Genomic DNA, 23,718 nt, shown 5'->3' on the forward strand with positions numbered 1-23,718 from the left:
GTAATTTGAATTTGCCAAATCCTCTCATGTATGAATAAAATTAAGAGAGGACAACCTCTATGACAGTGGATTGTTTCAGCAAGACAGAAAACATCAAGATTTTGAACATTTATTTCTGATTGCTCATGTACTGTTAAGGAGAGAAGGAAGGAAGAAGAAAGCAGAAGCACCAGCACTCACTTGGCTCAGAATTATATACGTGGCTCATTTAACAAAAACTGGGTGCAGTTGACAATCTGGAGACAATGCTGGGGTTATAAGAATACAGTAAAGTCCCCAAAAAACTGGCCTGAACAACGAGTATATTGTCTGGATAAATTTGACAGGGCATTAGGAAATACGTATGCTAAAGTTCAGTCACAGATTTCCATGCACCCTTGTAAATGTTCTGTACTTAGATAGCATCTAGGAGAACATTATCTTAGTTATCAATTGTAGAGTATGTATGGAGTCTGAACACTTTAAGGATTGAAGATTTAAAACTGTTCTTAAGTACATAAAGCATATTACCCTAAAGCACCAACACACAAAAATATACAAATAAAAGTAAGTGAATAAGATGGGTATACACACTGTAAGAGGCAGACTGGGAAGCCCACGTACCCCGATGATGCCGTTCAGCTCTGCCATGGTCACTTGTTTTGCACGTTCCACAGCCTGTGCCACCTGTTGTTGATGCTCATTCACAAAAAGAAGATTCGTGTTAAATCACTAATCTTCATAACTAAATCCTGCTGCATTTCAAAAACTGAAATATATATGAAGCTTGCTTCATTTATCATTATATTGCAGGTGGACCAAAGTCAAAATGTGTAGATCAAAACATTTACAAGAAATCGAATTCAAAGTTATGCAGTGCCACACATTAAAGCACCAGCATGCAGCACCATGGCAGTGGCAAGAAAAAGAACCTCACCAAAATGCCCATTCTATATGTGTGAGCCTCAACAATAAGTGTTAGCAGGCATCATAACTGAACCAGATCATGCTCTCATTTAATGACCACACATACACACGTTTCCAGCAGGAGTCACTGGATAGTGACCAGCAGCAAGAATTCTGGCTGTCTCTTATTCACCACTCCCCCACCCAACATCCATCCCCAAGAGAGTTGAGGCATATTGTAGCCCTGTACTACTACTCCGGTTCACAAGAGATAATTCAACAGAGATCCGGAATCAAAGCTGGGATCTTCCTGGTCCATATACTCAGTACCACAACAGGAGAATGCACCGATAAACGTAGTCACCCACATGTGGGGGAGGGGGTGGGGGTGGGGAGAAGAGTAAATAAAGAGAAAGGAGGTGGGAAAGCCAGCCAGTTTTGAATATATGTTGCAGTCTGGCAAATTTGTTCTTGGGGAAACAAATAGTTCTTGACAACAATTCTTTTTGGGGCATGGGTGAGAATCAGAGAAGTGAAGAACTATAATCACGTTTTCTTGCAAAAGTGTTTATAAACCAAAAAAAAACATGTGCAATGTAATGTTTGGACAGCTAAGGGGAAAACAGAATTAAAAGCAAGAAAGCTATGGGGAACACACAATTAAAAGCGAGGCAAGCACTCATAATACTAAAATCTGCGGTAGGGCACCTCAGTTTTCCCACTGTAGTTTAAGGTGTGCACTATAGTAGCTGCCTCTCATATTAGAACTTAGTTTAAACCCCCCTCCTCCAAAACAGTAACAGATGTTCATAACATTCATCAGTGCTGATAACCATCTAATTTACAAACATAGAACATAATTGCACTTTAACAGCTGAACAGTCCAATGAGTTCACTTACTTCCTGAGACAGAAAGGGAATCACTTGTGCACAAATCGTATTCAGCCTTTTCGCTATTTCTGTCTGGATAAGAAGATGACGACAATTGATTAGTGGCAAAAAAATCTCAGCATTCAGTGGTCAAATATCCAGTGAATATGGAATTATACATTACAATGTAGTGAATTAAGCAACAAAAGCTTTTCACTGTTGTGGCGTGAAATATTCCTTGAGAAAAATTCAAACTTTCTGGTCAAGGTCAACACAATTAAACCAAACTGGACTGAAGTTTTCTTTTCCAATTTTGAACCAAAAACAGTCATACAGGACACTTTGAAAATGTATAATTACACCACCATCACATGGTGCCAGGTTCTGTACTTTCAAAATGTAATATTTTCTAGAAATGCTGCATTAGTTGTTTAGTTCATCAATCTTAAAATGGAACATTAACATTTTCCCACACAATGAAGAAGTACTTCCCATTATCAATCCTAAATTTACCATCCTTATGCTGTCAATTTAACTTGAAGTAATATTCTGAATTCACCTTTTCCATTCCGTTACCTCTCAAACACCTCTAAGATCACTTCTGAGACCCCTCCTTTCTAGGCTGAAAGGCCTAAGACTTTCCAAATAACTCAATCCTAATACTAGGGGGGGGTGATTTTAAACCCCAAAAACGAGTGGGGTTGGGGGCGGGTGGAAGTTGAAAACAGTTGTTTTTTTGGGTTGCAACCGCAAAATTTTCGGACTTTGCACTCCCAGTGGGAAGCCTGTACTTTTACCCGCCGGCGTTAAACCTGGAAATAAAGCTGGGTTGCGATCGCGACCCAAAAAATAACTATTTTCAACTCCCACCTGTCCCCAACCCACCCGTTCTTGGGGTTTAAAATCACCCCCTATGAGTCCGTTTTATGGCTCTTCTCTTGCATTCCCTCCAGCTGATGAATGTCTCCTTTGTTATTCAGCAACCGGAACTGGACAGTGCTCAAGGAGTAGACTGACCAGAATGCTATACAGTTTGATAATGACTTCCTTTGACTAAATTTCTACCGTTTTGGCTATGTAGGTCAACATTCTATTGGCTCTGTTGATTGCTACACGTGTCCAATCAATGCAGAACAGCATCGAGTTTACCAAGACTCCTAGGTTTTTTTCAACTTCTTCCTTAGCTATTTCAACACCATTCATGGGGTATGCATGTTACCCATTTTTCTTTCTATGTGCAGTACTTTACAATTGTCTGCATTAAATTTCATTTGCCATTGTTTGGTCCACATACATATTTTGTCCAACTCATTCTTATGATTCCACTGTCTCTCCTAGTTTGATATCATCTGCAAATTTGATTAATTTGCACTGAATTTCTGAATCCAAGTCATTAATGTAAATCCAAACAACAATAATACCAACACTGAGCCCTGGGGCACCCCACTCAGAACTTCACCCCCCCCTCCCTTTAGCTCCTCTAATCCCACAGCACTGACCTTAAATGTGCATTATTGTAGCTGTCTAGTAAGCTTTCAAATTGGACAGAAAGAAAAAATACAGCGCCTTTCATGACCTTTTAAGTCCTCCCAAGAGGGCAGACAGGGCCGTAGTTTAACGTCTCACCCGAAAAACAGTACCCCCAACAGTGCAGCATTCTCTCCATTTTGCACTGAAGCATCAGTCAAGTCTCTGGAGCGGGCCTTGAATCCATGACCTCAGAAGGAGAGTGCTACTAACTGAGCCACTACTGTTTTTAATTAAAACGCAATGCAAGGCCCGATTCAACAACTTTTTGAATTTGAATGTTATCCTGCAAGAAAACACTGTAAATGTTGGGAATCAAACAAAACCTGAAAATACACAGAGAACCAATGGGTTAATGTTTTGGGTAAAATCCCTTGTCAGACAAAGTGTTATACCTGAAATGTTAACCCTTCTCTCTTTACAGATACTGACTAACCTAATGTATATTTCTAGCATTATCAATTTTTATTTAATTATCCTATAATGCTCACTGAAAATAAATGTCACACTGAAAATGAATTTCACCCCTAACCCACATTAACAGATAATTTAAAGCAGAAATAAAAATTGGTCATACATAACTGCAAGTGGTAGTATCACAGCCCTACTCATGCCTCTAATGTAGGCGGAGAACAGTTTTAGTTTTTAATTTAAACCGCAATGTCACTTGACTTTGGCCCATAATGTCAGTCACCAGCATTCATTATTGAAACACAAGTGGTTTATAAAAAAAAAGTTAGTTACTGACTTGACATCAGTAATCTATATAAAATCCTAACTTCTGATTTGGCATAAGTAGGATACATGGCCAAAGCTTGATTATTAATCAGTACCCAGTTGGATTATCTTAGTTGTGGAAGTGGTAGGGGTAGTACAATTGACTTTAGTGCCTCTGGATTGGGTGGGGGAAGAAAACAGAAGGCAGAGTTCCTACTCCTGATCACTATCCAGTGATGCCTAATGAAAAGTGTAAGTGTGCAGGTGTCAGGTGAGGACAGAAATCAGGCTTAGCCAAGCTGCCACCCCTACGGTCAAATAGCCTACCACTCACTATCTGAGCTCTCGTAAAAGTACTTTGTTCATGTGGCCAGTATTAGTACCAAAAAACTACATCCCAAGGAGTTGCCACGTTCAGAAATGGGAAGAAAATAGAGGAAAAAAATGTTTTGTTGAGTGTCCCTGAATGAGCCAATTTTAAAAAAAAATTTGCACTTGCATTTATACAGCAACTTTCACATCTTGAAGACATCCCAAAGTGCTTGCAGCCAATGAATTACTTTTAAAGTGCAGTCACTGTTATGTAGGGAAACACAACAGCCAATTTGTGCACAAGGTCCCACAAATCAGATAAATGATTAGTTTATCTGTTTTTGGTGGTGTTGGTAGAGGGGTAAATGCTGGCCAGGACACTAGGAGAACACCAAATTAACCACAATGCTTGCTTTATATTTTATATTATTCACGTGTTAAGTCATGCTTACTCATCCTTACATGTATATTTAAAAAGGGAGACAACTTTGTGATGAATACAATGACTAAGTTTGGCAAATAGAAAATAATGTAACCAGAATTCAAATTATGATGATAATCACTTGTGACATGTGAACAGATTATCTGTAACCACAAATCTGTTACAGAACCATGCAAACGTGCTGCTAAAATCGTATGAAGTTTCATAATGCTCTTTAATGTCAAACTATTTAGAAACAGATAGAAAAAAAAAAGATTTTTATAGCAACTTCTATTTGTGTAGTAAAGTACATGCTTCTCAAAAATGATTATCCCTTTAGCCTCAATGTCCTGGTCATAAGGCCTCAACAAAACATCACATTAGATCTACAGAATTAGCCATGTAGCCTCATTTAAACCCAGTAGTGGTGCCTACAGAGATTTATCGGCTTTAGGCAATACAATGGAGCGACAGAGGGTGTGCGAAAGAGGCGAGATATAACTCATGCACATCAAAGGAAAACAGAAGTTGGTCAGAATAGACTATGATATCCTAAATTCAGTGCTGTACAAAAGGGCAACTGTCAAATTACCAGAGATGACATTTCTCAGGAGGCAGAAAACAAAAAAAAGTTTGCCAATTTTCTGGTTGCCCAGTACCTTTAGATCTATTAAAGCTATTTTTGATTCTTACTGCTCCTATGTGAAAAGGAAGAAAAAAATAAAGTGCCTTTCATATTGCCAAGACACGTCAAAGTGTTTTACAGCCAATTAATTAGTTTTGAAGCACAGTCATTGATGTTACGTAGGCAAACTCAGCTAATTTGCAAACAGCAAGATCCCACAGACCACAAAATGAAAAATGACCAACTAATCTGTTTGGGGTATTGTTTGAAGGATAAAGGTTGGTGAAGACACCAGGAAAATTCCTGCTTTCCTTCAAATAGTGCCATGGGACCTTTTTACATCCTTCCAACACAACATATTGTTTAATGCCGGCACTTCTGACAATGCAGTACCCTCAGTACTGCACTCAAGTGTCAGCTTAGATTATGTGCTCAAGTCCTGGAGTGGAGCTTGAACCCGCAACCTTTTGACTCAAACAAGAGTGCTATCACTGAGCAAAACTGATAATGATAGGAATGAATAGTCTGTTTCGCTGTCAATACAGCTACTAGTTCACACAGTGACTGTAGTGATGCCATTGAGGTTCTTGCCTACTCCCACCTGCTCCTCCCTCCACCTACAAACTCTCACTTTCAACTCAAGAGTTCAATGGACAGGGCAAGATAAACCATTCACACAACGCATGACCCAAATCCAAGGCTAACCTTTAAAATAGAAGATAGATTTGTACTATACACTATAAACAAAGAGCTAAAATCACAAATCCTCATCTTCCCCAACAAATGCTTCATACTTCAATATTTTGCATAAGAAACATTTGCATTCTATGTAAACCATTGACCCTCAGACTTACAACTTTTGTAGCTGCTGTAATCTAGGCATAAAAACAATTTATTGAATGCGCTCCTTGTCATCGATGATAAATGTTCTAAAATCAATAGCAGGTACACAAGATTTTCAGAAACAGTTAAAACATAAAATTACCCCAAAAATTGGATTGGATTGACAATCAGTACAAAGGAATATGATAGCTATGCCCTACTGAGCAATAAAGCAGAAGGCAAGTTTCCAACGATCCTCCAGTTCCCCCCCATTCAATTTGCAATCAACTTTGAGAGGGATCAAGAGCAAACTCTACCCAGAGTTCAAAAGTGAGAGAGAGAGAGAGAGAGAGAGAGAGAGAGAGAGAGAGAGAGAGATTTTGAACTTTTAGCATTGATCTTTACCGCTAATATTGTTACTGTGGTCAATACTGCTAATATTTTTAATTGTACTTGAGCAACATCCCCCCCCGCACCCCCCCACCCCACTTCTTGAGCTGGCCAATACTGTTAAAACTTCTGCTTCTGCCATTATCTGCAGACTAGATTCTGTTTTAAAGCACACAGACTGGATCTGATTGAACACTCAGTCTATAGATTTCTTTTTTCCCCAAAAGGATTTCCAAAATGCATTGCTCAGTGTGGACTCTCAACCAGAGTGCTCCTTAATATTCATGCCAATAAGGAGTATTCCACATTGTTGCTACACGCAGACAATCTTAACAGGAGAGAAAAAAAAAGGCAGTTGTTTTACTACAAATTATACCTGGTAAAAGTGCTGTTCTGAAAATAACTATAATGGGCAGGCTTGGAAAATGACTAGTACAGTTGATTTCTTGTGATCACTACAAGTGGTTTGAAAAGTATATTGCAATCCAAATATGGCATTTAAAAATTCAACACTACATCTATGTGATTACTACAAACTGATTCTACTCTACTGGAAACAGACCACAGGATTAAAAGCTGATTTACCAACAGGAAATTTAGTAATCTTCTACAATTTGTTTGTGGTAGATCTCAAGCCCCATGACCTTTCCCCCCCCCCCCATTTGTTCATGGGACGTGGGCAGGACAGTGGAGTTGAGGTAGATGATCAGCCATGATCTTAATGAATGACAGAGCAGGCTCGAGGGGCTGTATGGCCAACTCCTGCTCCTATTTCTTATGTTCTTACACTGGCAAGGCTGCATTTATTGATCATCCCTAGCTGCTCTAAGCACATCAAGAGTCAACCATGTAGTGAGGTATTGGAGTCACATGTAGGCCAAACAGGGGTATCTTTTCCCTGTAGGACAACAGGTGAATCAGCAATCCAGCAGTTTTCATGGTCATTTTTTTTGTGCCAGCCCACAAATATGGATAGACTGGCATCTACCCGATAATGTGGAAAATTGCCCAGGTATGTTCTGTCCACAAATATCAGGATGATTCCAACCCAGCCAATTACTGGCCCATCAGCCAATCTCAATCATCGCTAAAGTGAGGGAAGTGTCGTCGACAGTGCTATCAAGCAGCACTTACTCACCAATAACGTGCCTCACTGATGTTCAGTTTAGGTTCTGCCAGGACCACTCGGCTCCAGACCTCATTACAGCCTTGGTCCAAACATGAACAAAAGTACTGAATTCCAATGGCGAGGTGACAAGTGACTGCCCTCGACATCAAGGTAGCATTCGAACGAGTGTGGTACACGGAGTCCTAATAAAACTGAACGCAATGGGGATCGCCAGTGGCTGGAGTCATACCGAGCACAAAGGAAGATGGTAGTGGTTGTTGGAGGCCAATCATTTCAGCCCCAGGACATTGCTGCAGGAGTTCCTCAGCGCAGTGTCCTAGGCCCAACCATCTTCAGCTGCTTCATCAATGACCTTTCCTCCATCATAAAAGGTCAGAGTTGCGGCTATTCACAAATGATTGCAGAGTGTTTAGTTCCATTTGCAATTCCTCAGATAATGAAGCAGTCCATGCCTGCCTGCAGAAAGACCTGGACAACATTTGGGCTGTCCAGTGGCAAGTAACATTGTGCCACAAGTGCCAGGCAATGACTAACTCCAACAAATGAGATTCTAACCACCTCCTATTAACATTCAATGGCATTACCATCACCAAATCTCCTACCATCAACATCTTGAGGGTCACCACTGATCAGAAACTCAACTGGACCAGCCACATAAATGTCATGGTTACTAGAACAGCTGAGGCTGGGTATTCTGTGGCAAGTGGCTCATCTCCTGACTCCCCAAAGCTTCTTCACCACCTGCAAGGCACAAGTCAGGAGTGTGATGGAATACTCTCCACTTGCCTGGATGGATACAGCTACAACACAAGAAGCTCAACACCATCCACCACAAAGCAGCCTGCTTGATCGGCTGCAGTGTGTATTATCTACAGGATGCACTGCAGCAACATGCTACAGCTTCTTCGACAGCACCTCCCAAACCCACAACCTCTACCATCTAGAACGACAAGGGCAGCGGGCGCATGGGAACACCACCAAGTTTCCCTCCAAGTCACACCATCTCGACTTGGACATGTATCTTGGTTCCTTTATAGTCACTGGTTCAAAATCCTAGAATTCTCTACCTAATAGCACTGTGGGGGCACCTTCTCCACAAAGACCGCAGCAGTTCAAGGCGGCGGTCCACCACCACCTTCTCAAGCGCAACTAGAATCATAGAAAATAGGAGCAAGAGTAGGCCATTCGGCCCTTGGGGCCTGCTCCGCCATTCAAAACGATCATGGCTGATAGTCTAACTCAGTATCCTGTTCCTGCTTTTTCCCCATATCCCTTGATCCCTTTAGCATTAAGAAATATATCTATCGCCTTCTTGAATATATTTAATGACTTGGCCTCCACTGCATTCTGTGGTAGAGAATTCCACAGGTTCACCACCCTCTGAGTGAAGAAATTTCTCCTCATCTCGGTTCTAAATGGCATACCCCGTATCCTGAGACTGTGACCCCTGGTTATGGACTCCCCCAGCCATCGGGAACATCCTCCCTGCATCTAGTCTGTCTAGTCCTGTTAGAATTTTATATGCTTCGATGAGATCACCGCTCATTCTTGCAAACTCTAGTGAATATAGGCCTAGTCGACCCAATATCTCCTCATACGTCAGTCCTGCCATCCCAGGAATCAGTCTGGTAAACCTTCGTTGCACTCCCTCCATGGCAAGGACATCCTTCCTCAGATAAGGAGACCAAAACTGCACACAATACTCCAGATGTGGTCTCAGAGGCCTTGTACAACTGGAGTAAGACATCCCTGTTCCTGTACTCAAATCCTCTTGCTACAAAGGCCAACATACCATTCTCCTTCCTAACTGCTTGCTGCACCTGAATGCTCGCTTCCAGCGACTGGTGTACAAAGACACCCAGGTCACGTTGCACCTCCCCTTTTCCCAAATCTATCACCATTCAGATAATATCTGTCTTTCTATTTTTACAACCAAAGTGGATAACCTCACATTTATCCACGTTATACTGGATCTGCCATGTTCTTGCCCACTCACCCAACATGTCTAAATCACATTGGAGCCTCTTTGCATCCTCCTCACAGCTCACATTCCACACCAGCTTTGTGTCGTCTGCAAACTTGGAAATGTCACATTCAGTTCCCTCATCTAAATCATTGATATATATTGTGAATAGCTGGGGCCCAAGCACTGATCCCTGCAGTACCCCACTAGTCACTGCCTGCCACCCGGAAAAAGACACGTTTATTCCTACTCTGTTTCCGGTCTGTCAACCAATTCCCAATCCCAGCCAGTATATTCCCAATCCCATGTGCTTTAATTTTGCACACTAACCTCGTGGGGGACCTTACCAAAAGCCTTCTGAAAATCCAAGTACACCACATCCACTGGTTCTCCCCTATCTATTCTACTAGTTACATCCTCAAAAAACTCCAGTAGATTTGTTAAGCATGATTTCCCTTTCATAAACCCATGCTAACTTTATCCAATCCCTTTAATGCCTTCCAAGTGTTGTGTTATCACATCCTTTATAATAGACTCTAGCATTTTCCCCACTATTGATGTTAGGCTAACTGGTCTGTAATTCCCTGTTTTTTCTCTCCCTCCTTTTTTAAATAGTGGGGTTACATTTGCCACCCTCCAATCTGTAGGAACTGATCCAAAGTCTATAGGATTTTGGAAGATGATCACCAATGCATCCACTATTTTCAGGGCCACTTCCTTTAGTACTCTGGGATGTAGATTATCAGGCCCTGGGGATTTGTCAGCCTTTAGCCCCATTAATTTCTCCAGCACTTTTTTTTTTACTAATACTGATTTCCTTCAGTTCCTCCCTCTCACTAGACCCTTGGTTCCCTAACATTTCTGGGAGGTTATTTTTGTCCTCCTTTGTGAAGACAGAACCAAAGTATGTGTTTAATTGTTCTGCCATTTCTTTGTTCCCCATTATAATTTCCCCCATTTTTGACTGTAAGGGACCTACATTTGTCGTCACTAATCTTTTTCTCTTGACATATTTATAGAAGCTTTTACAGTCAGTTTTTATGTTCCCTGCTAGTTTACTCTCACTCTATTTTTCCCCTCTTAATCAATCTCTTTGTCCTCCTTTGCTGAATTCTAAACTGCTCCCAATCCTCAGGCTTGCCGCTTTTTCTGGCAATTTTATAGGTCTCCTCTTTGGATCTAATACTATCCCTAATTTCTTTTGTAAGCCACGTTTCCGGTTTTATTTTTGCGCCAGACCGGAATGAATAATTGTTGTAATTCCTGCACACGTTCTTTAAATATTAGCCATTGCCTATCCACCGTCATCCCTTTTAGTAAAGTTCCCCAATCTATCCTAGCCAACTTACACCTCATACTTTCGTAATTTCCTTTATTTAGATTCAGGACCCTAGTTTCGGAGTCAACTACTTCACTCTCCATCTTAATGAGGAATTCTATCATGTTATGGTCTCTCTTCCTTAAGGGACCCCGCACAAGATTGTTAATTAATCCTTTCTCATTGCACAATACCCAGTCTAAGATCGCCTGTTCTCTCGTTGGTTCCTCAACGTATTGGTCTAGAAATCCATCATGTACATACTCCAGGAATTCCTCCCCCACAGTATTATTGCTAATTTGGTTTGACCAATCTATATGTAAATTAAAGTCACCCATGATTATAGTTGTACCCTTCTTGCATGCATCTCTAATTTCCTGTTTAATGCCCTCCCCTACTGTTTGGGAGCCTATAGACAACCCCCACCAACATTTTCTGCCCCTTGGTGTTTCTTAGCTCCACCCAGATTCCACATTGTGATTTTCCGAGCCAATATCCTTCCTCACTATTGCACTGATTTCCTCCTTTACTAAACACGCTACCCCACCTCCTTTCTCTTTTTGCCTGTCCTTCCTAAATATTGAATACCCCTGGATGTTCAGTTCCCATCCTTGGTCACCCTGCAGCCAAGTCTCCGTAATCGCAACTCTATCATAACCGTTAATATCTATCTGCGCTGTTAATTCATCTACCTTATTGTGAATGCTCCGCGCATTAAGACACAATGCCTTTAGACTTGTCTTTTTAAGATTGCTAGTCATCTTAGTATTATTTTGCACTATGGCCCTATTTGTTTTTTGCCCTTGTTTTCTCTGCCTTCCATTATTGCTTCTTCCCTTTCTGTCTTTTGTTTCTATCCTTGTTTCCCACTCCTCTGTCTCTCTGCTCAGGTTCCCATCCCCCTGCCATTCTAGGAATGGGCAATACATGCTGGCTTTGCTCGCGATGTCTATATCCCAAGAAAGAATTAAAACTCAGCCCACCTGCAACCAGAAAGGATGGGAGACTGCACTGGTGGTAGTCATGCTGAACTGCTGCCTCAAAAGCTAGACGAAACCACTGATATTATAGCGTTATCACTACAATAAGGGGCTGCCAGAAGCTGCAACGTACAGGAACCAATGGTGAAGAAAATGTGTTAGTCAAGTCTCTGCTACGATACTCTTAACTATTCCTTTTGATTCATATTACACATTGGCTCGTGCAAAATGTAAATTTTTTTTAAAGTTAGAAGGGGCGGAATTTTCATTGGGAGCGCAATTGGGAAGTTATGCCCAAAATTTGCCGATGTCAGTAGACACCCAAGTTTCCAGCCAATCTCAAAAGCAAAAATAGGCATATAGAAGCGTAAATTAGCATAATCAAAATCTGGGCCCAAGGAATCCACAGAACTCATGCCATATAATTTTCATACTCAGAGGGAATAAAGTTTCAAGCCGTCTAACCATTATTCATGCATATTAGGTACAACATGATTAAGAATATGCAATCATGGAAGCTTTTCAATTTTTAATATGACTCAGAGACCATAAACATGCATCCAAAGAAACAAAAAACAGAGTGTGGGTCTCAGTGAGGATTTAATTTTTAAAAACCCACGCTAAAACTTCACAATTTTGTTTCCTTCTGCACCTAAAATTCTGGGTGTAATTTTACACCCATTTCAGAGTAGCGTAGTTGCAGGAAATTCGCATGTACGGCTTTTTAGCATGGGGTTGGAGCCATTACGACGAGCCAAAATGCATTCGGGTTTTGCCATACAAGAGCTGAAACAAGGTTACAAAGTGCAGCATGTTAAGCTTGAAGTACTTGAGCATCTTCGAAATATTCATATCACTTGTGTTCTGAAAATCAAGCACTCTAATTTCCAGAGAGTGTTCTTAAAAAGGCAAAGAATACAAGTTACCCTAGATTAGTTAGGATTAAAAAGGGAACAGCAGCAATCTTTTAACAAAATAATGCAACAGCTGTTCTACCTGCTCTGTAATGTAAATGTAATCTGTACTGATTGTAAGTGCAATGAGGCACCCTAGAGTGTGTCATGGACTGTGTATGCTCTCTAATTGTATTGTTTGAATTGTGATAGTTGGATTGTACTGTATGTACCTCATAAATTGTATGACCTGTATTATATTATTTGAAGTGTGATATTTGGATTGTACTGTATGTACCATGCAGCTTTTATGAATAAAGTATACTTTTGAAATTTCAAAAATAACCAGTTCTTATTAGTTTAACTGAGGGGCTAGATCCCGAGAAAACCCCCCTCGGGCTGAATGCAGAAGAAAAATATTTAATGTAACGTAATGTAAATGTAATATGTACTGATTGTAAGTGCCATGAGGCACCCTAGAATGTCATGGAATGTATTAATTGATCATGATCTGTAATTGTATTGTTTGAATTGAGATATTTGGATTATATTGTATGTACCTCGCAGATTGTGTGATCTGTACTGTATTGAGATATTTGGATTGTACAATATGTACAGTGCAGATCAGATTTTATGAATAAAGTATATTTTTGAAATTTTTTAAAAAGCTGGTCTACCTGCTCGAGATTTTTATAACAAAAACCATTGGGAGTGTGCCCTCTCCATCCTGTTGAATGACAGGAGGACAACAAATTCTTGTAAACTCTTCCTTCAGGGGTTAGGAGGAGTTGTGGTTGTGTTCTGCATGGCTTTGGGAAAAGGTGAATTCTGGGTACTTGCACCAGGAAATCCCTTATATCCTTTGTAGAATGTGTAAGAGGGCAAACATATACAAGACAAATCATCATCATTTTAACAAATTGGCTACAATAAGTAATCCTCGGTTTTTTGTTGCAACTTTTTTTTTTAAAAAAAGGAAAACCATCACAATCAGCACAAATTTCAGGAAGTCACTGCATATATTTATCGTGAGGTAATTGACCCCATTCCTACATAATTGCTGACTATCCAATTTCCCTTCCTGGCCCCCAATGTAAATGGATCCATGCCCTCAGGTACTGACTGCCTCCATCACCCCCGTTGCAGGTCTGACAACAGTTCCTGCAGGTGATATTTGGCAGCAAAACTGGAAGAGTTTATGTAATGTATGGTACATACAGTGGACAATTTTAAAGTTGAAGCCACGTTATGTTCCAAGACCCTCTTTAAATTTGGGTGCTGCTCGCTATGCAAATTCCATGGGTCACAAGGTGGAAGTTGAATCTGCAGTTTTCAGGGTACACAGAGCTCTGGGGAACGTAGTCAGTTCACAGAACGTTGTGGCGGTAATACCCAATGTGCAGACAGCAGTATAGGTCATGGGACTCATACTGAGTGAGACGCAATCTGCCTGCAAATTGTTGGAAAAGCATGATCCAGCCCTTGTGAAGGAGTTGGCTAACCTGGTGAGTTTGTATAATTCTAATTCAAGTGCAGCTTCCTTTATCATTTTTCCCTGAAGAAAAAGATGTAATTTTTTTCAAAAAAGATACGAGGGCTACAGAAATTCGAACCAACAAAGACTTTAAATTCTAACCTTGTTAAATAAAAAGAGAGTTTATTACAATGTTAACACAAGGATTTCAATGATGCTGGGAATGCAAAATCTTTGTACTACAGTCCAGTGTTGTCATGAGGCATTTAAAAGCATAACTCTAACCGATACACAACTGGTAAAGAGGAACAGTGCACAAGTGAACCAATTAAAGCTAAAATTTCATTTGAAAACTGCATACTGAAAGTTACCAAGCTGCTGCTTACAAGAGTATTTTTTTGTCTTAATATAAACAGATGTTAAGATCTACACAGAGAGGGGAGTAGGATAAAGAGATTTTTTTTTAAATTGCCCCTTTTTTCCCCAAACAGCCTTGCATGCAACATAAGGCATGACATGCAAAAGGATACATGCACTGTTGCACTTTATTCAGGTATAGTGATAGCTCCTTATTGCCCAATTTGAGAACCAAGCTGAACATAGGAACAGGAGTAGGCCATTCAGCCCCTCGAGCCCGCTCCGCCATTTGATAAGATCATGGCTGATCTGTGATCTAACTCCATATACCTGCTTTTGGCCCATATCCTTTAATACCTTTGGTTGGCAAAAAGCTATCTATCTCAGATTTAAATTTAGCAATTGAGCTAGTATCAATTGTCATTCTTTTTGCGGAAGAGTGTTCTAAACTTCTACCACCCTTTGTGTGTAGAAGTGTGTTCTAATCTCGCTCCTGAAAGGTCTGGCTCTAAATTTTAGACTGTGCCCCCTACTCCTAAAATCCTCAACCAGCGGAAATAGTTTCTCTCTATCCACCCTATCCGTTCCCCTTAATATATCTTATAAACTTCAATCAGATCACCCCTTAACCTTCGAAACTCCAGAGAATACAATCCCAATTTGTGTAATCTCTCCTCGTAACTTAACCCTTGAAGTCCGGGTATCATTCTAGCAAACCTACGCTGCACTCCCTCCAAGGCCAATATGTCCTTCCAAAGGTGCGGTGCCCAGAACTGCTCACGGTACTCCAGGTGCGGTCTAACCAGGGTTTTGTATAGCTGCAGCATAACTTCTACCCCCTTGTACTCTAGTCCTCTGCATATAAAGGCCAGCATTCCATTAGCCTTATTGATTATTTTCTGCACCTATTCATGGCACTTCAATGATCTATGTACCTGAACCCCTAAGTCCCTTTGGACATCCACTGTTTTTAACTTTTTACCATTTAGAAAGTACCCTGTTCTATCCTTTTTTGGTCCAAAGTGGATGACCTCACATTTGCCTACATTGAAATCCATTTGCCATAGTTTTGCCCATTCACCTAATCTATCAATATTGCTTTGTAATTTTATGATTTCATCTCCACTGCTTACAATGCCACCAATCTTTGTGTCATCAGCAAACTTAGATATGAGACTTTCTGTGCCTTCATCTAAGTCGTTAATAAATATTGTGAATAATTGAGGCCCCAAGACAGATCCCTGCGGGACTCCACTCGTCACATCCTGCCAATGTGAGTACCTACCCATTATCCCTACTCTCTGTCGCCTTTCGCTCAGCCAACTTCCTAACCAAGTCCGTACTTTTCCCTCGATTCCATGGGCTTCTATCTTAGCTAACAGTCTCTTATGTGGGACCTTATCAAATGCCTTCTGGAAGTCCATATAAATGGCATCCATTGACATTCCCCTGTCCACTACTTTAGTCACCTCTTCAAAAAATGCAATCAGGTTTGTCAGGCATGACCTACCTTTCACAAATCCATGCTGGCTCTCTCTGATCATCTCAAATTTTCAGTTATTCAGTCACCCTATCCTTAATTATAGACTCCAGCATTTTCCCCACAACAGATGTTAGGCTAACTGGTCTATAATTCCCTGGTTTCCCTCTCTCTCCCTTCTTAAAAAGCAGAGTGACATGTGCAATTTTCCAATCTAGAGGGACAGTTCCTGAATCTAGGAGAACTTTGAAAGATTATAGTTAGGGCATCTGCAATGTGCTCACCTACTTCCTTTAAAACCCTGGGATGGAAACTATCTGGTTCTGGGGATTTGTCACTCTTTAGTGCTATTATTTTCTTCATTACTGTTGTTCTACTTATGTTAATTTTAATCGAGTCCCTGTCCCCGATTCAATATTAGTTTTCTTGGGATTTCCGGCATGCTATCCCCTTGTTCTACTGTAAATACTGATGCAAAGTAATTTTTCAACATGTCCACCATTTCCCCATTGTCAATGACAATATCCCCACTTTCAGTTTTCAAGGGACCAACACTGCTCCTGACCATCCTCTTTTTCCTAACATAACTATAAAAGTTCTTCGTATTGGTTTTGATATCCCACAAGTTTCTTTTCATACTCTCTTTTTGTAGCTCTTACTATCTGTTTTGTGACCCTTTGTTGATCTTTGTATCTTTCCCATTCGCCAGGATCTGTGCCATTTTGTGCCTTTTTGTATGCCCTTTCCTTATGTCTTACATTGTCCCTTACCTCTTTAGTTGTCCATGGCTTTTGTTTTGGCAAGTAGAGTTCTTGTCCCTCAGGGGTATAAACCGATTCTGTATCGCGTTAAATGTTTCTTTAAACATTTCCCACTGATTATCAGTCGTTTTACCAATTAACAGATTTTCCCAGTTTACTGTGGACAGTCTCGGTCTCATCCCATCCCATTGAAGTCGGCCTTATCCAAGTCTAGAATCTTAGCAGCTGACTCACTTTTTTTCCCTTTAAAACACTACCTTGAACTCGACCGTGTTATGATCGCTATTGGATAGATGTTCATTCACAGTTAAGCTGTTAACTAAATCTGGTTCATTACTAAATCTAGTATGACTTGCCCCCATGTTGCCTCTAGGACATACTGCTGTAGAAAACTATCCCGGACACACTCAAAAAATTCACTACCTTTCTGACAGTTGCTCGTCTGCTTTTCCCCAATCTGTGTGAAGGTTAAAGTCCCCCATTAAGACCACTATGCCTTTCTTACACGCTTGTCTAATCTCCGCATTTATACAATCTAGCACTTCAGAGCTGCTGCCAGGGATCCTATATACAATTCCCACTATTGTCTTAGATCCTTTCCTATTCCTCAATTCAACCCATAAGGTCTCTGTTGGCTGCTTACTTCTCGTTATATCCTCCTTTATCATTGAAGTGATTTCATCTCTAATCACTAAGGCTACTCCTCCCCCTCTTCCATTTTCCCTATCTCTCTTGTAGACCTTATAACCTGGTATATTTAGTTCCCAATCCTGGCCATCCTGCAGCCATGTCTCAGTAATAGCTATCGTGTCATACCCTCCAATTTGAGTTTGTGCCTGTAGTGCATTTAATTTGTTCCTTATACTCAGTGCGTTTGTACATAGAACTCTTAGTTGGGCCACACACTCTAGCCTATCCTTCAGCTTTGATGCTGAGTTAATCGCTTTACACCTTCTAGTTTTCACTTTATCTGTAGTGCCTAAAGTACACACTCTTTCTGCTGCTCTACGCTTTTCCCTTTCATTGTTCTTGAACAACTATTTGTATTGTACATTTCCCCTGGGTCCTCCCCTCTCTTGCTACTTTCAACTTTACTCTCTTCTGACTCCCCACTTAGGTTCCCATCCCCCTGCCACTCTAGTTTAAACCCTCCCCAACAGCAGTAGCAAACCCCACTGAGAGGATATTAGTCCCGAATCTATTGAGGTGGAACCCATCCGGCTTGTACAGGTCCCACCTTCCTCAGAATTGGTCCCAATTCCTCAAGAATCTAAATCCCTCCCTCCTGCACCAACCCTCCAGCCACGCATTCATCTGGTCTATTCTCCTATTCCTATACTCACTAGCACGTGGCACTGGGAGTAATAATGCAGAATACAGAAAGTAGAGGAGATCTAAAAAAAGAGTATGGGAATAGGATAGCAGCTAACATAAAAGGGAACCCTAAAGTCTTTCATAAACATATAAATAGTAAAAGGGTAGTTATCAGAAGGATGGGACCAATTAGGGACAAAAAAGGAGATCTTCTTGTGGAGGCAGAGAGCATGGCTGAGGTACTAAATGAATACTTTGCATCGGTCTTAACTAGTGAAGAGGTGGCTGCCATTGTAACAGTAAAGGAAGAGGTAGTAGCGATACTGGATAGGATAAAAGTAGAATAGGAGATATTTAAAAGATTGGCAGTACTCAAAGTAGAAAAAATGTCACCCAGTCCAGATGGGATGCATCCTAAGTTAATGAGAGAAGGGTGGAAATTGCGGAGGCTCTGGCCACAGTCTTCCAATCCTCATTAGATACGGAGACGGTGCCAGGGAAATGGAAAATTGCAAATGTTACACCCCGGTTCAAAAAAGGGGAGAGGGAGAAACCCGGCAATTTCAGGCCAGTCAGCCAGTGGTGGGGAAACTTTTAGAGACAGTAATTCGGGACAAAATTAATCAGCACTTGGAAAAGTATGGACTAATAAATGAAAGTCAGCACGGATTTGCTAAAGGAAAATTGTGTTTGACTAACTTGATTGAGTTCTTTGATGAAGTAACGGAAAAGGTTGATGAGGGTAGTGTGGCTGACTTTCTAAAGTCATTTGAGAAAGTACCACATAATAGACTTGTTAGCAAAATTAAAGCTCATGGGATCAAAGGGGCAATGGTAGCGTGGATACAAAATTGGCTAAGCGACAGAAAGTAGAGAGTAGTGGTGAACGGCTGTTTTTCAGACTGGAGGGAACTATATAGTAGTGTTCCCCAGAGGTCAGTATTAGGACCACTGCTCTTTTTTATATATATTAATGGCCTGGACTTGGGTATACAGGGTATAATTTCAAAGTTTGCAGATGACACAAAACTCAAATGTAGTAAACAATGTGGAGGATAGTAACAGACTTCAGGAGGACATAGACAGACTGTTGAAATAGGCAGACATATGGCAGATGAAATTTAACGCAGAGACGTGTGAAGTGATGCATTTTGGTAGGAAGAATGAGGCGGCAATATAAACTAAATGGTACAATTTTCAAGGGAGTGCAGGATCAGAGATCTGTGGGTGTATGTACACAAATCTTTGAAGGTGACAGGACAAGTTGAGAAGGCTGTTAAAAAAGCATATGGAATCCTGGGCTTTATTAATAGAGGGATCAAGTACAAAAGCAAGGGAGCTATGCTAAATCTTTATGAAACACTGGTTACGCTGCAGCTGGAGTATTGTGTTCAATTCTGGGCACCACACTTTAGGAAGGATCTCAAGGCCTTAGAGAGGGTGCAAAGGAGATTTACTAGAATGGTGCCAGAGATGAGGTACTTCAGTTATGTGGAGAGACTGGAGAAGCTGGGGTTGTTCTCCTTAGAACAGAGAAGGTTAAGAGGAGATTTGAAACAGGTGTTCAAAATCATGAACGGTTTTGATAGGGTAAATAAGGATAAACTGTTTCCAGAGGCAGAAGGGTCGGTAACCAGAGGACACAGATTTAAGGTGATCAACAAAAGAGCCAGGGGCGACATGAGAAACACTTTTTTTTAAAAAACGCAGCAAGTTATAATGATCTGGAATGAACTGCCTGAAAAGGAGCTGCAAGTAGATTCAATAATAATTTTCAAAAGGGAATTAGGTAAATACGTGAAAGGAGAAAATTATTAGGGGAATGGGGGAAAAAGAACAGGGACTAATTGGATAGCTCTTTCAAAGCGCCGGCACAGACACGATGGGCCGAATGGCCTCCTCCTGTGCTGTACCTACTATGATACATAAAAACAGGGCAGAGTATAGGTGAATGAAGGTCCATCTCTGGTAGGGGTAGCAATTTGAATTGATGAATTAAGACTAACAACATTAGTGCATATTCACTGTAATACCATTATTATGCTAAATCATTATGGTTATCCTTCATGTCAAAAGGTGACTTGTATATTGGGTGATGGAGGAGTCTGTTGTACAGATCTCTGTGCACAGGTTGTAGCCAGAGACAGTCTGGCTGGGTCACTCGCAATGTGATTTTTGCAATTTTCCTCACTCTCTGCTCGACTCTATATAGACATTCATTTTTGAAAGGAGACACACAACGGTCGGCAAGGTGACATGCCATTGTGGGCTATCCACCATCACATGGTAGTCATCAAGGAAGTGTTGCAAACTTTTGAGGTGGTTTTGCGTGCCCTCTTTGTATCACAAGACTATTTCCAGTTATTCAGCAAACATTGAATCATATTTTTGCTCAATTTGCCAATACTGGAATAATTTACCTAAACGATTTCATTGAAGCAACAGAAGAACATAAGAAATAGGAGCAGGAGTAGGCCATACTGCCCCTCGGGCCTGCTCTGCCATTCAATAAGATTATGGCTGATCTTCCACCTCAACTCCACTTTCCTGTCTTATCCCCATATCTCCTGATTCCCTTAGTGTCCAAATATCGATCAATCTCAATCTTGAATATACTCAACGACTGGGCATCCACAGCCCTCTGGGGTAGAGAATTCCAAAGATCCACAGCCCTCTGAGTGAAGAAATTCCTCCTCATTTCAGCCCTAAACAGTCGCCCCCTTAACTTGAAACTATGCCCCCTAGTTCTAGACTCACGAGCCAGGGGAAACAACCTCTCAGCATCTACCCTGCCAAGCCCCCTCAGAATCTTCTGTTTTGATGAGATCACCTCTCATTCTTCTAAACTCGAGAGTATAAGCCCATTCTACTCAAGCTCTCCTCATAGATTCCTAGGATGAGAGGGTTGTCCCATCTAGTGAACCTTAGTTGCACCGCCTCCAAGGCGAGTATATCCTTCCTTAGGTAAGGAAACCAATACTGTACACAGTATTCCAGGTGCGGTTCACCAGAGCCCTATACAACTGCAGCAAGACCTCCTTATTCTTGTACTCCAAACTCCTTGCAACATCACAATGTAAGCATTATAGTTTTTTGAAAACAAAGGAATTTTCAAATATTCAAAAATGCATACAAATTAATGGTCACTCTTCCTCCAAAAATCAAATCATATAATGGTGTCAGCCGTGGCTTGGTGGTAGCACTCTCGTCACTGAGTCAGAAGGCTGTAGGTTTAAGTCCCACTCCAGAGACTTGAGCACATAATCTAGGCTGACATTTCAGTGCGGTACTGAGGGAGTACTGCACTGTTGAAGGTGCCATCCTTCAGATTAGACGTTGGGGCCTCAGTTTCTTACGAGGGCATAACAAAATCCATGGCACTATTTCAAAGAAAAGGAGGGCAGTTCTCTGTATCCTGGCCAATATTTACCCCTCAACCAACATCACTTTAAAAAAAAATGATCTGGTCATTTTCTTATTGCTGTTGTGAGACCTTGACGTGCACAAATTGGCTGCCGTATTTCCTACATTACAACAGTGACTACACTTCATAAGTACTTCATTGGTTGTAAAGCGCTTTGGGACATAGTGAGGTCATGAAAAGCACTATATAAATGCAAGTTCTTTCTTTCTTAGTGCTTCTTAAACTTTAATAGAATGCATGATGATAACATGCAGGATAGGATCTAGATCCGATTGTGGCACTAACCATATTTCACTTGTGACTTAATTTGATCAATCCACTCCCGAGGTGCAAATCATGTTTCAAGGGTTTTCATAATATATTGTCTCTTTCTTCCTACATCCCCCATTAAAAAATAAATCAGCTTTTATATCCCAACAAAGTGATTAATTATACATTGTTTAAGATAGTCGTTTCCCAAAATGTGGAGGAAGCTTCTAGTTGCAAAGCTGACCAACATAAAGATTCATTACCCACTTCATAGCCATTTTACAGGCACAAAATCGGACCAGTGCTAAAGTGGTTGAAGGACCTGCCTGCACTATTAAAAAGGAGATATACACGTAAAGTCACCCATTGGGAGAGAAGGAATCAGAATATTAAAAGTCATCTTAAAAAAACATTTGGACACGGTAGTTCAAGATTCCGACCACTTTGTAGCGATGCATGCTTTAGGAATACACAATGTTTAAAAATCATTTATTTATCCTTTCCTTTATAGATATAAACTTTCTTTTGAAAGCAGCATGGCCAGGCTTGGCAGCACTAACTGCATTGTCCTCCTTCACTCTCAAGGCATATTGTGAGCCCATCGACAAGAGGAAGCTCTTGGCCCAGCATTTCAAGTGGCCTTCATTGTTTATGTTCCTAATGCAGAGCTCTTGAAACATGTTTGCATTCATTTTTAATAGCAAGCTTAAGAGCAGGGCCTATCAAAAGAATGACAAAGCAATTCCATTCATCAGTTCCTGCTACAGTGATGATGGCCTTTTGATTTATTCGCAAATGACAAGCTTGGCAAGCCCTTTACTGAAGTACTTTCCTCCTTTTGAGAATCATTAGAATTAACATGAAGGAATTCTGCTGCATTTTTACATGATGAACGAGTATATGACATTTTGTATTCCTGCTTCAATTTTCACTAATTAACAGCTTAGAGCATTGACCCAGAGTTTTTCAGCCAAGCTTAAATTATTTGCCATGTTTATACTCAACATGCAACTGCAAGACTAAAAAGAACAACTAAAAACAGTAACACAGCTTTCAGTCTGACATTTTAACAGTAATTATGAATACCTCAAGCATGACTGTGTTTATGTCACATTACAAAAACCCAATAATTAATAATACTGTCAAAAGAAAAGGCAATTTCACTATTAACTGCTGTAACATGCACATCAGCTACATAAATTTACACTGGACTTACAACACTGACAAATACCAACGGACTGCACAATATCTTCCAGAATATTTTACCACACAAGAATTGTATTGTAATTTACATAATAGACTTATTACTTCCAACTCTTAGAACAGTCTAACACCAGACATTTTTCAATGAAGTTTCTTCTTTGTAAATTAACAAAACTCCTAAGCATTCAAAACAAATGTCTTCTTTTTCTTCTTCCCTCAAAAGCGGGGGTGGGGGGACGGGGAAGGAATCTACCTGTCGCAAATGCATCTGTCCATGACAGTATTGGTAGGAGTGACCACCGCACAGTCCTCGTGGAGATGAAGTCCCGTCTTCGCACTGAGGACACCATCCAACGTGTTGTGTGGCACTACCACCGTGCTAAATGGGATAGATTCAGAACAGATCTAGCAGCTCAAAAATGGGCATCCATGAGGCGCTGTGGGCCATCAGCAGCAGCAGAATTGTATTCCACCACAATCTGTAACCTCATGGCCCGGCATATTCCTCACTCTACCATTACCAACAAGCCAGGGGATCAACCCTGGTTCAATGAGGAGTGTAGAAGAGCATGCCAGGAGCAGCACCAGGCGTACCTAAAAATGA

General features: G+C 40.8%; 1 protein-coding gene across 5 annotated transcripts in view; it reads right to left on the minus strand.

Annotated features, from left to right (window-relative positions):
- The window catches only part of LOC137321021 (transducin-like enhancer protein 1), a 102,164-nt gene that overhangs the window by 63,184 nt on the left and 15,262 nt on the right, over positions 1–23,718 (minus strand). The window contains exons 5-6 of one of the 5 annotated variants that reach the window (XM_067983131.1): positions 1,786–1,848; positions 604–678 (exon numbers count right to left, since the gene is read on the minus strand). The exons of 2 other annotated variants lie outside the window; for them this stretch is intronic. In XM_067983131.1, coding sequence (XP_067839232.1) covers positions 604–678; positions 1,786–1,848 — 138 coding nt within the window. Of the gene's footprint in view, positions 1–573; positions 679–1,785; positions 1,849–23,718 lie in introns of all 5 variants that reach the window. 2 more of the 5 variants (XM_067983130.1, XM_067983133.1) reach the window with 2 other exon arrangements.

This window comes from Heptranchias perlo, chromosome 4, assembly GCF_035084215.1.
Source record: "Heptranchias perlo isolate sHepPer1 chromosome 4, sHepPer1.hap1, whole genome shotgun sequence".
Lineage (NCBI taxonomy): Eukaryota > Metazoa > Chordata > Chondrichthyes > Hexanchiformes > Hexanchidae > Heptranchias > Heptranchias perlo.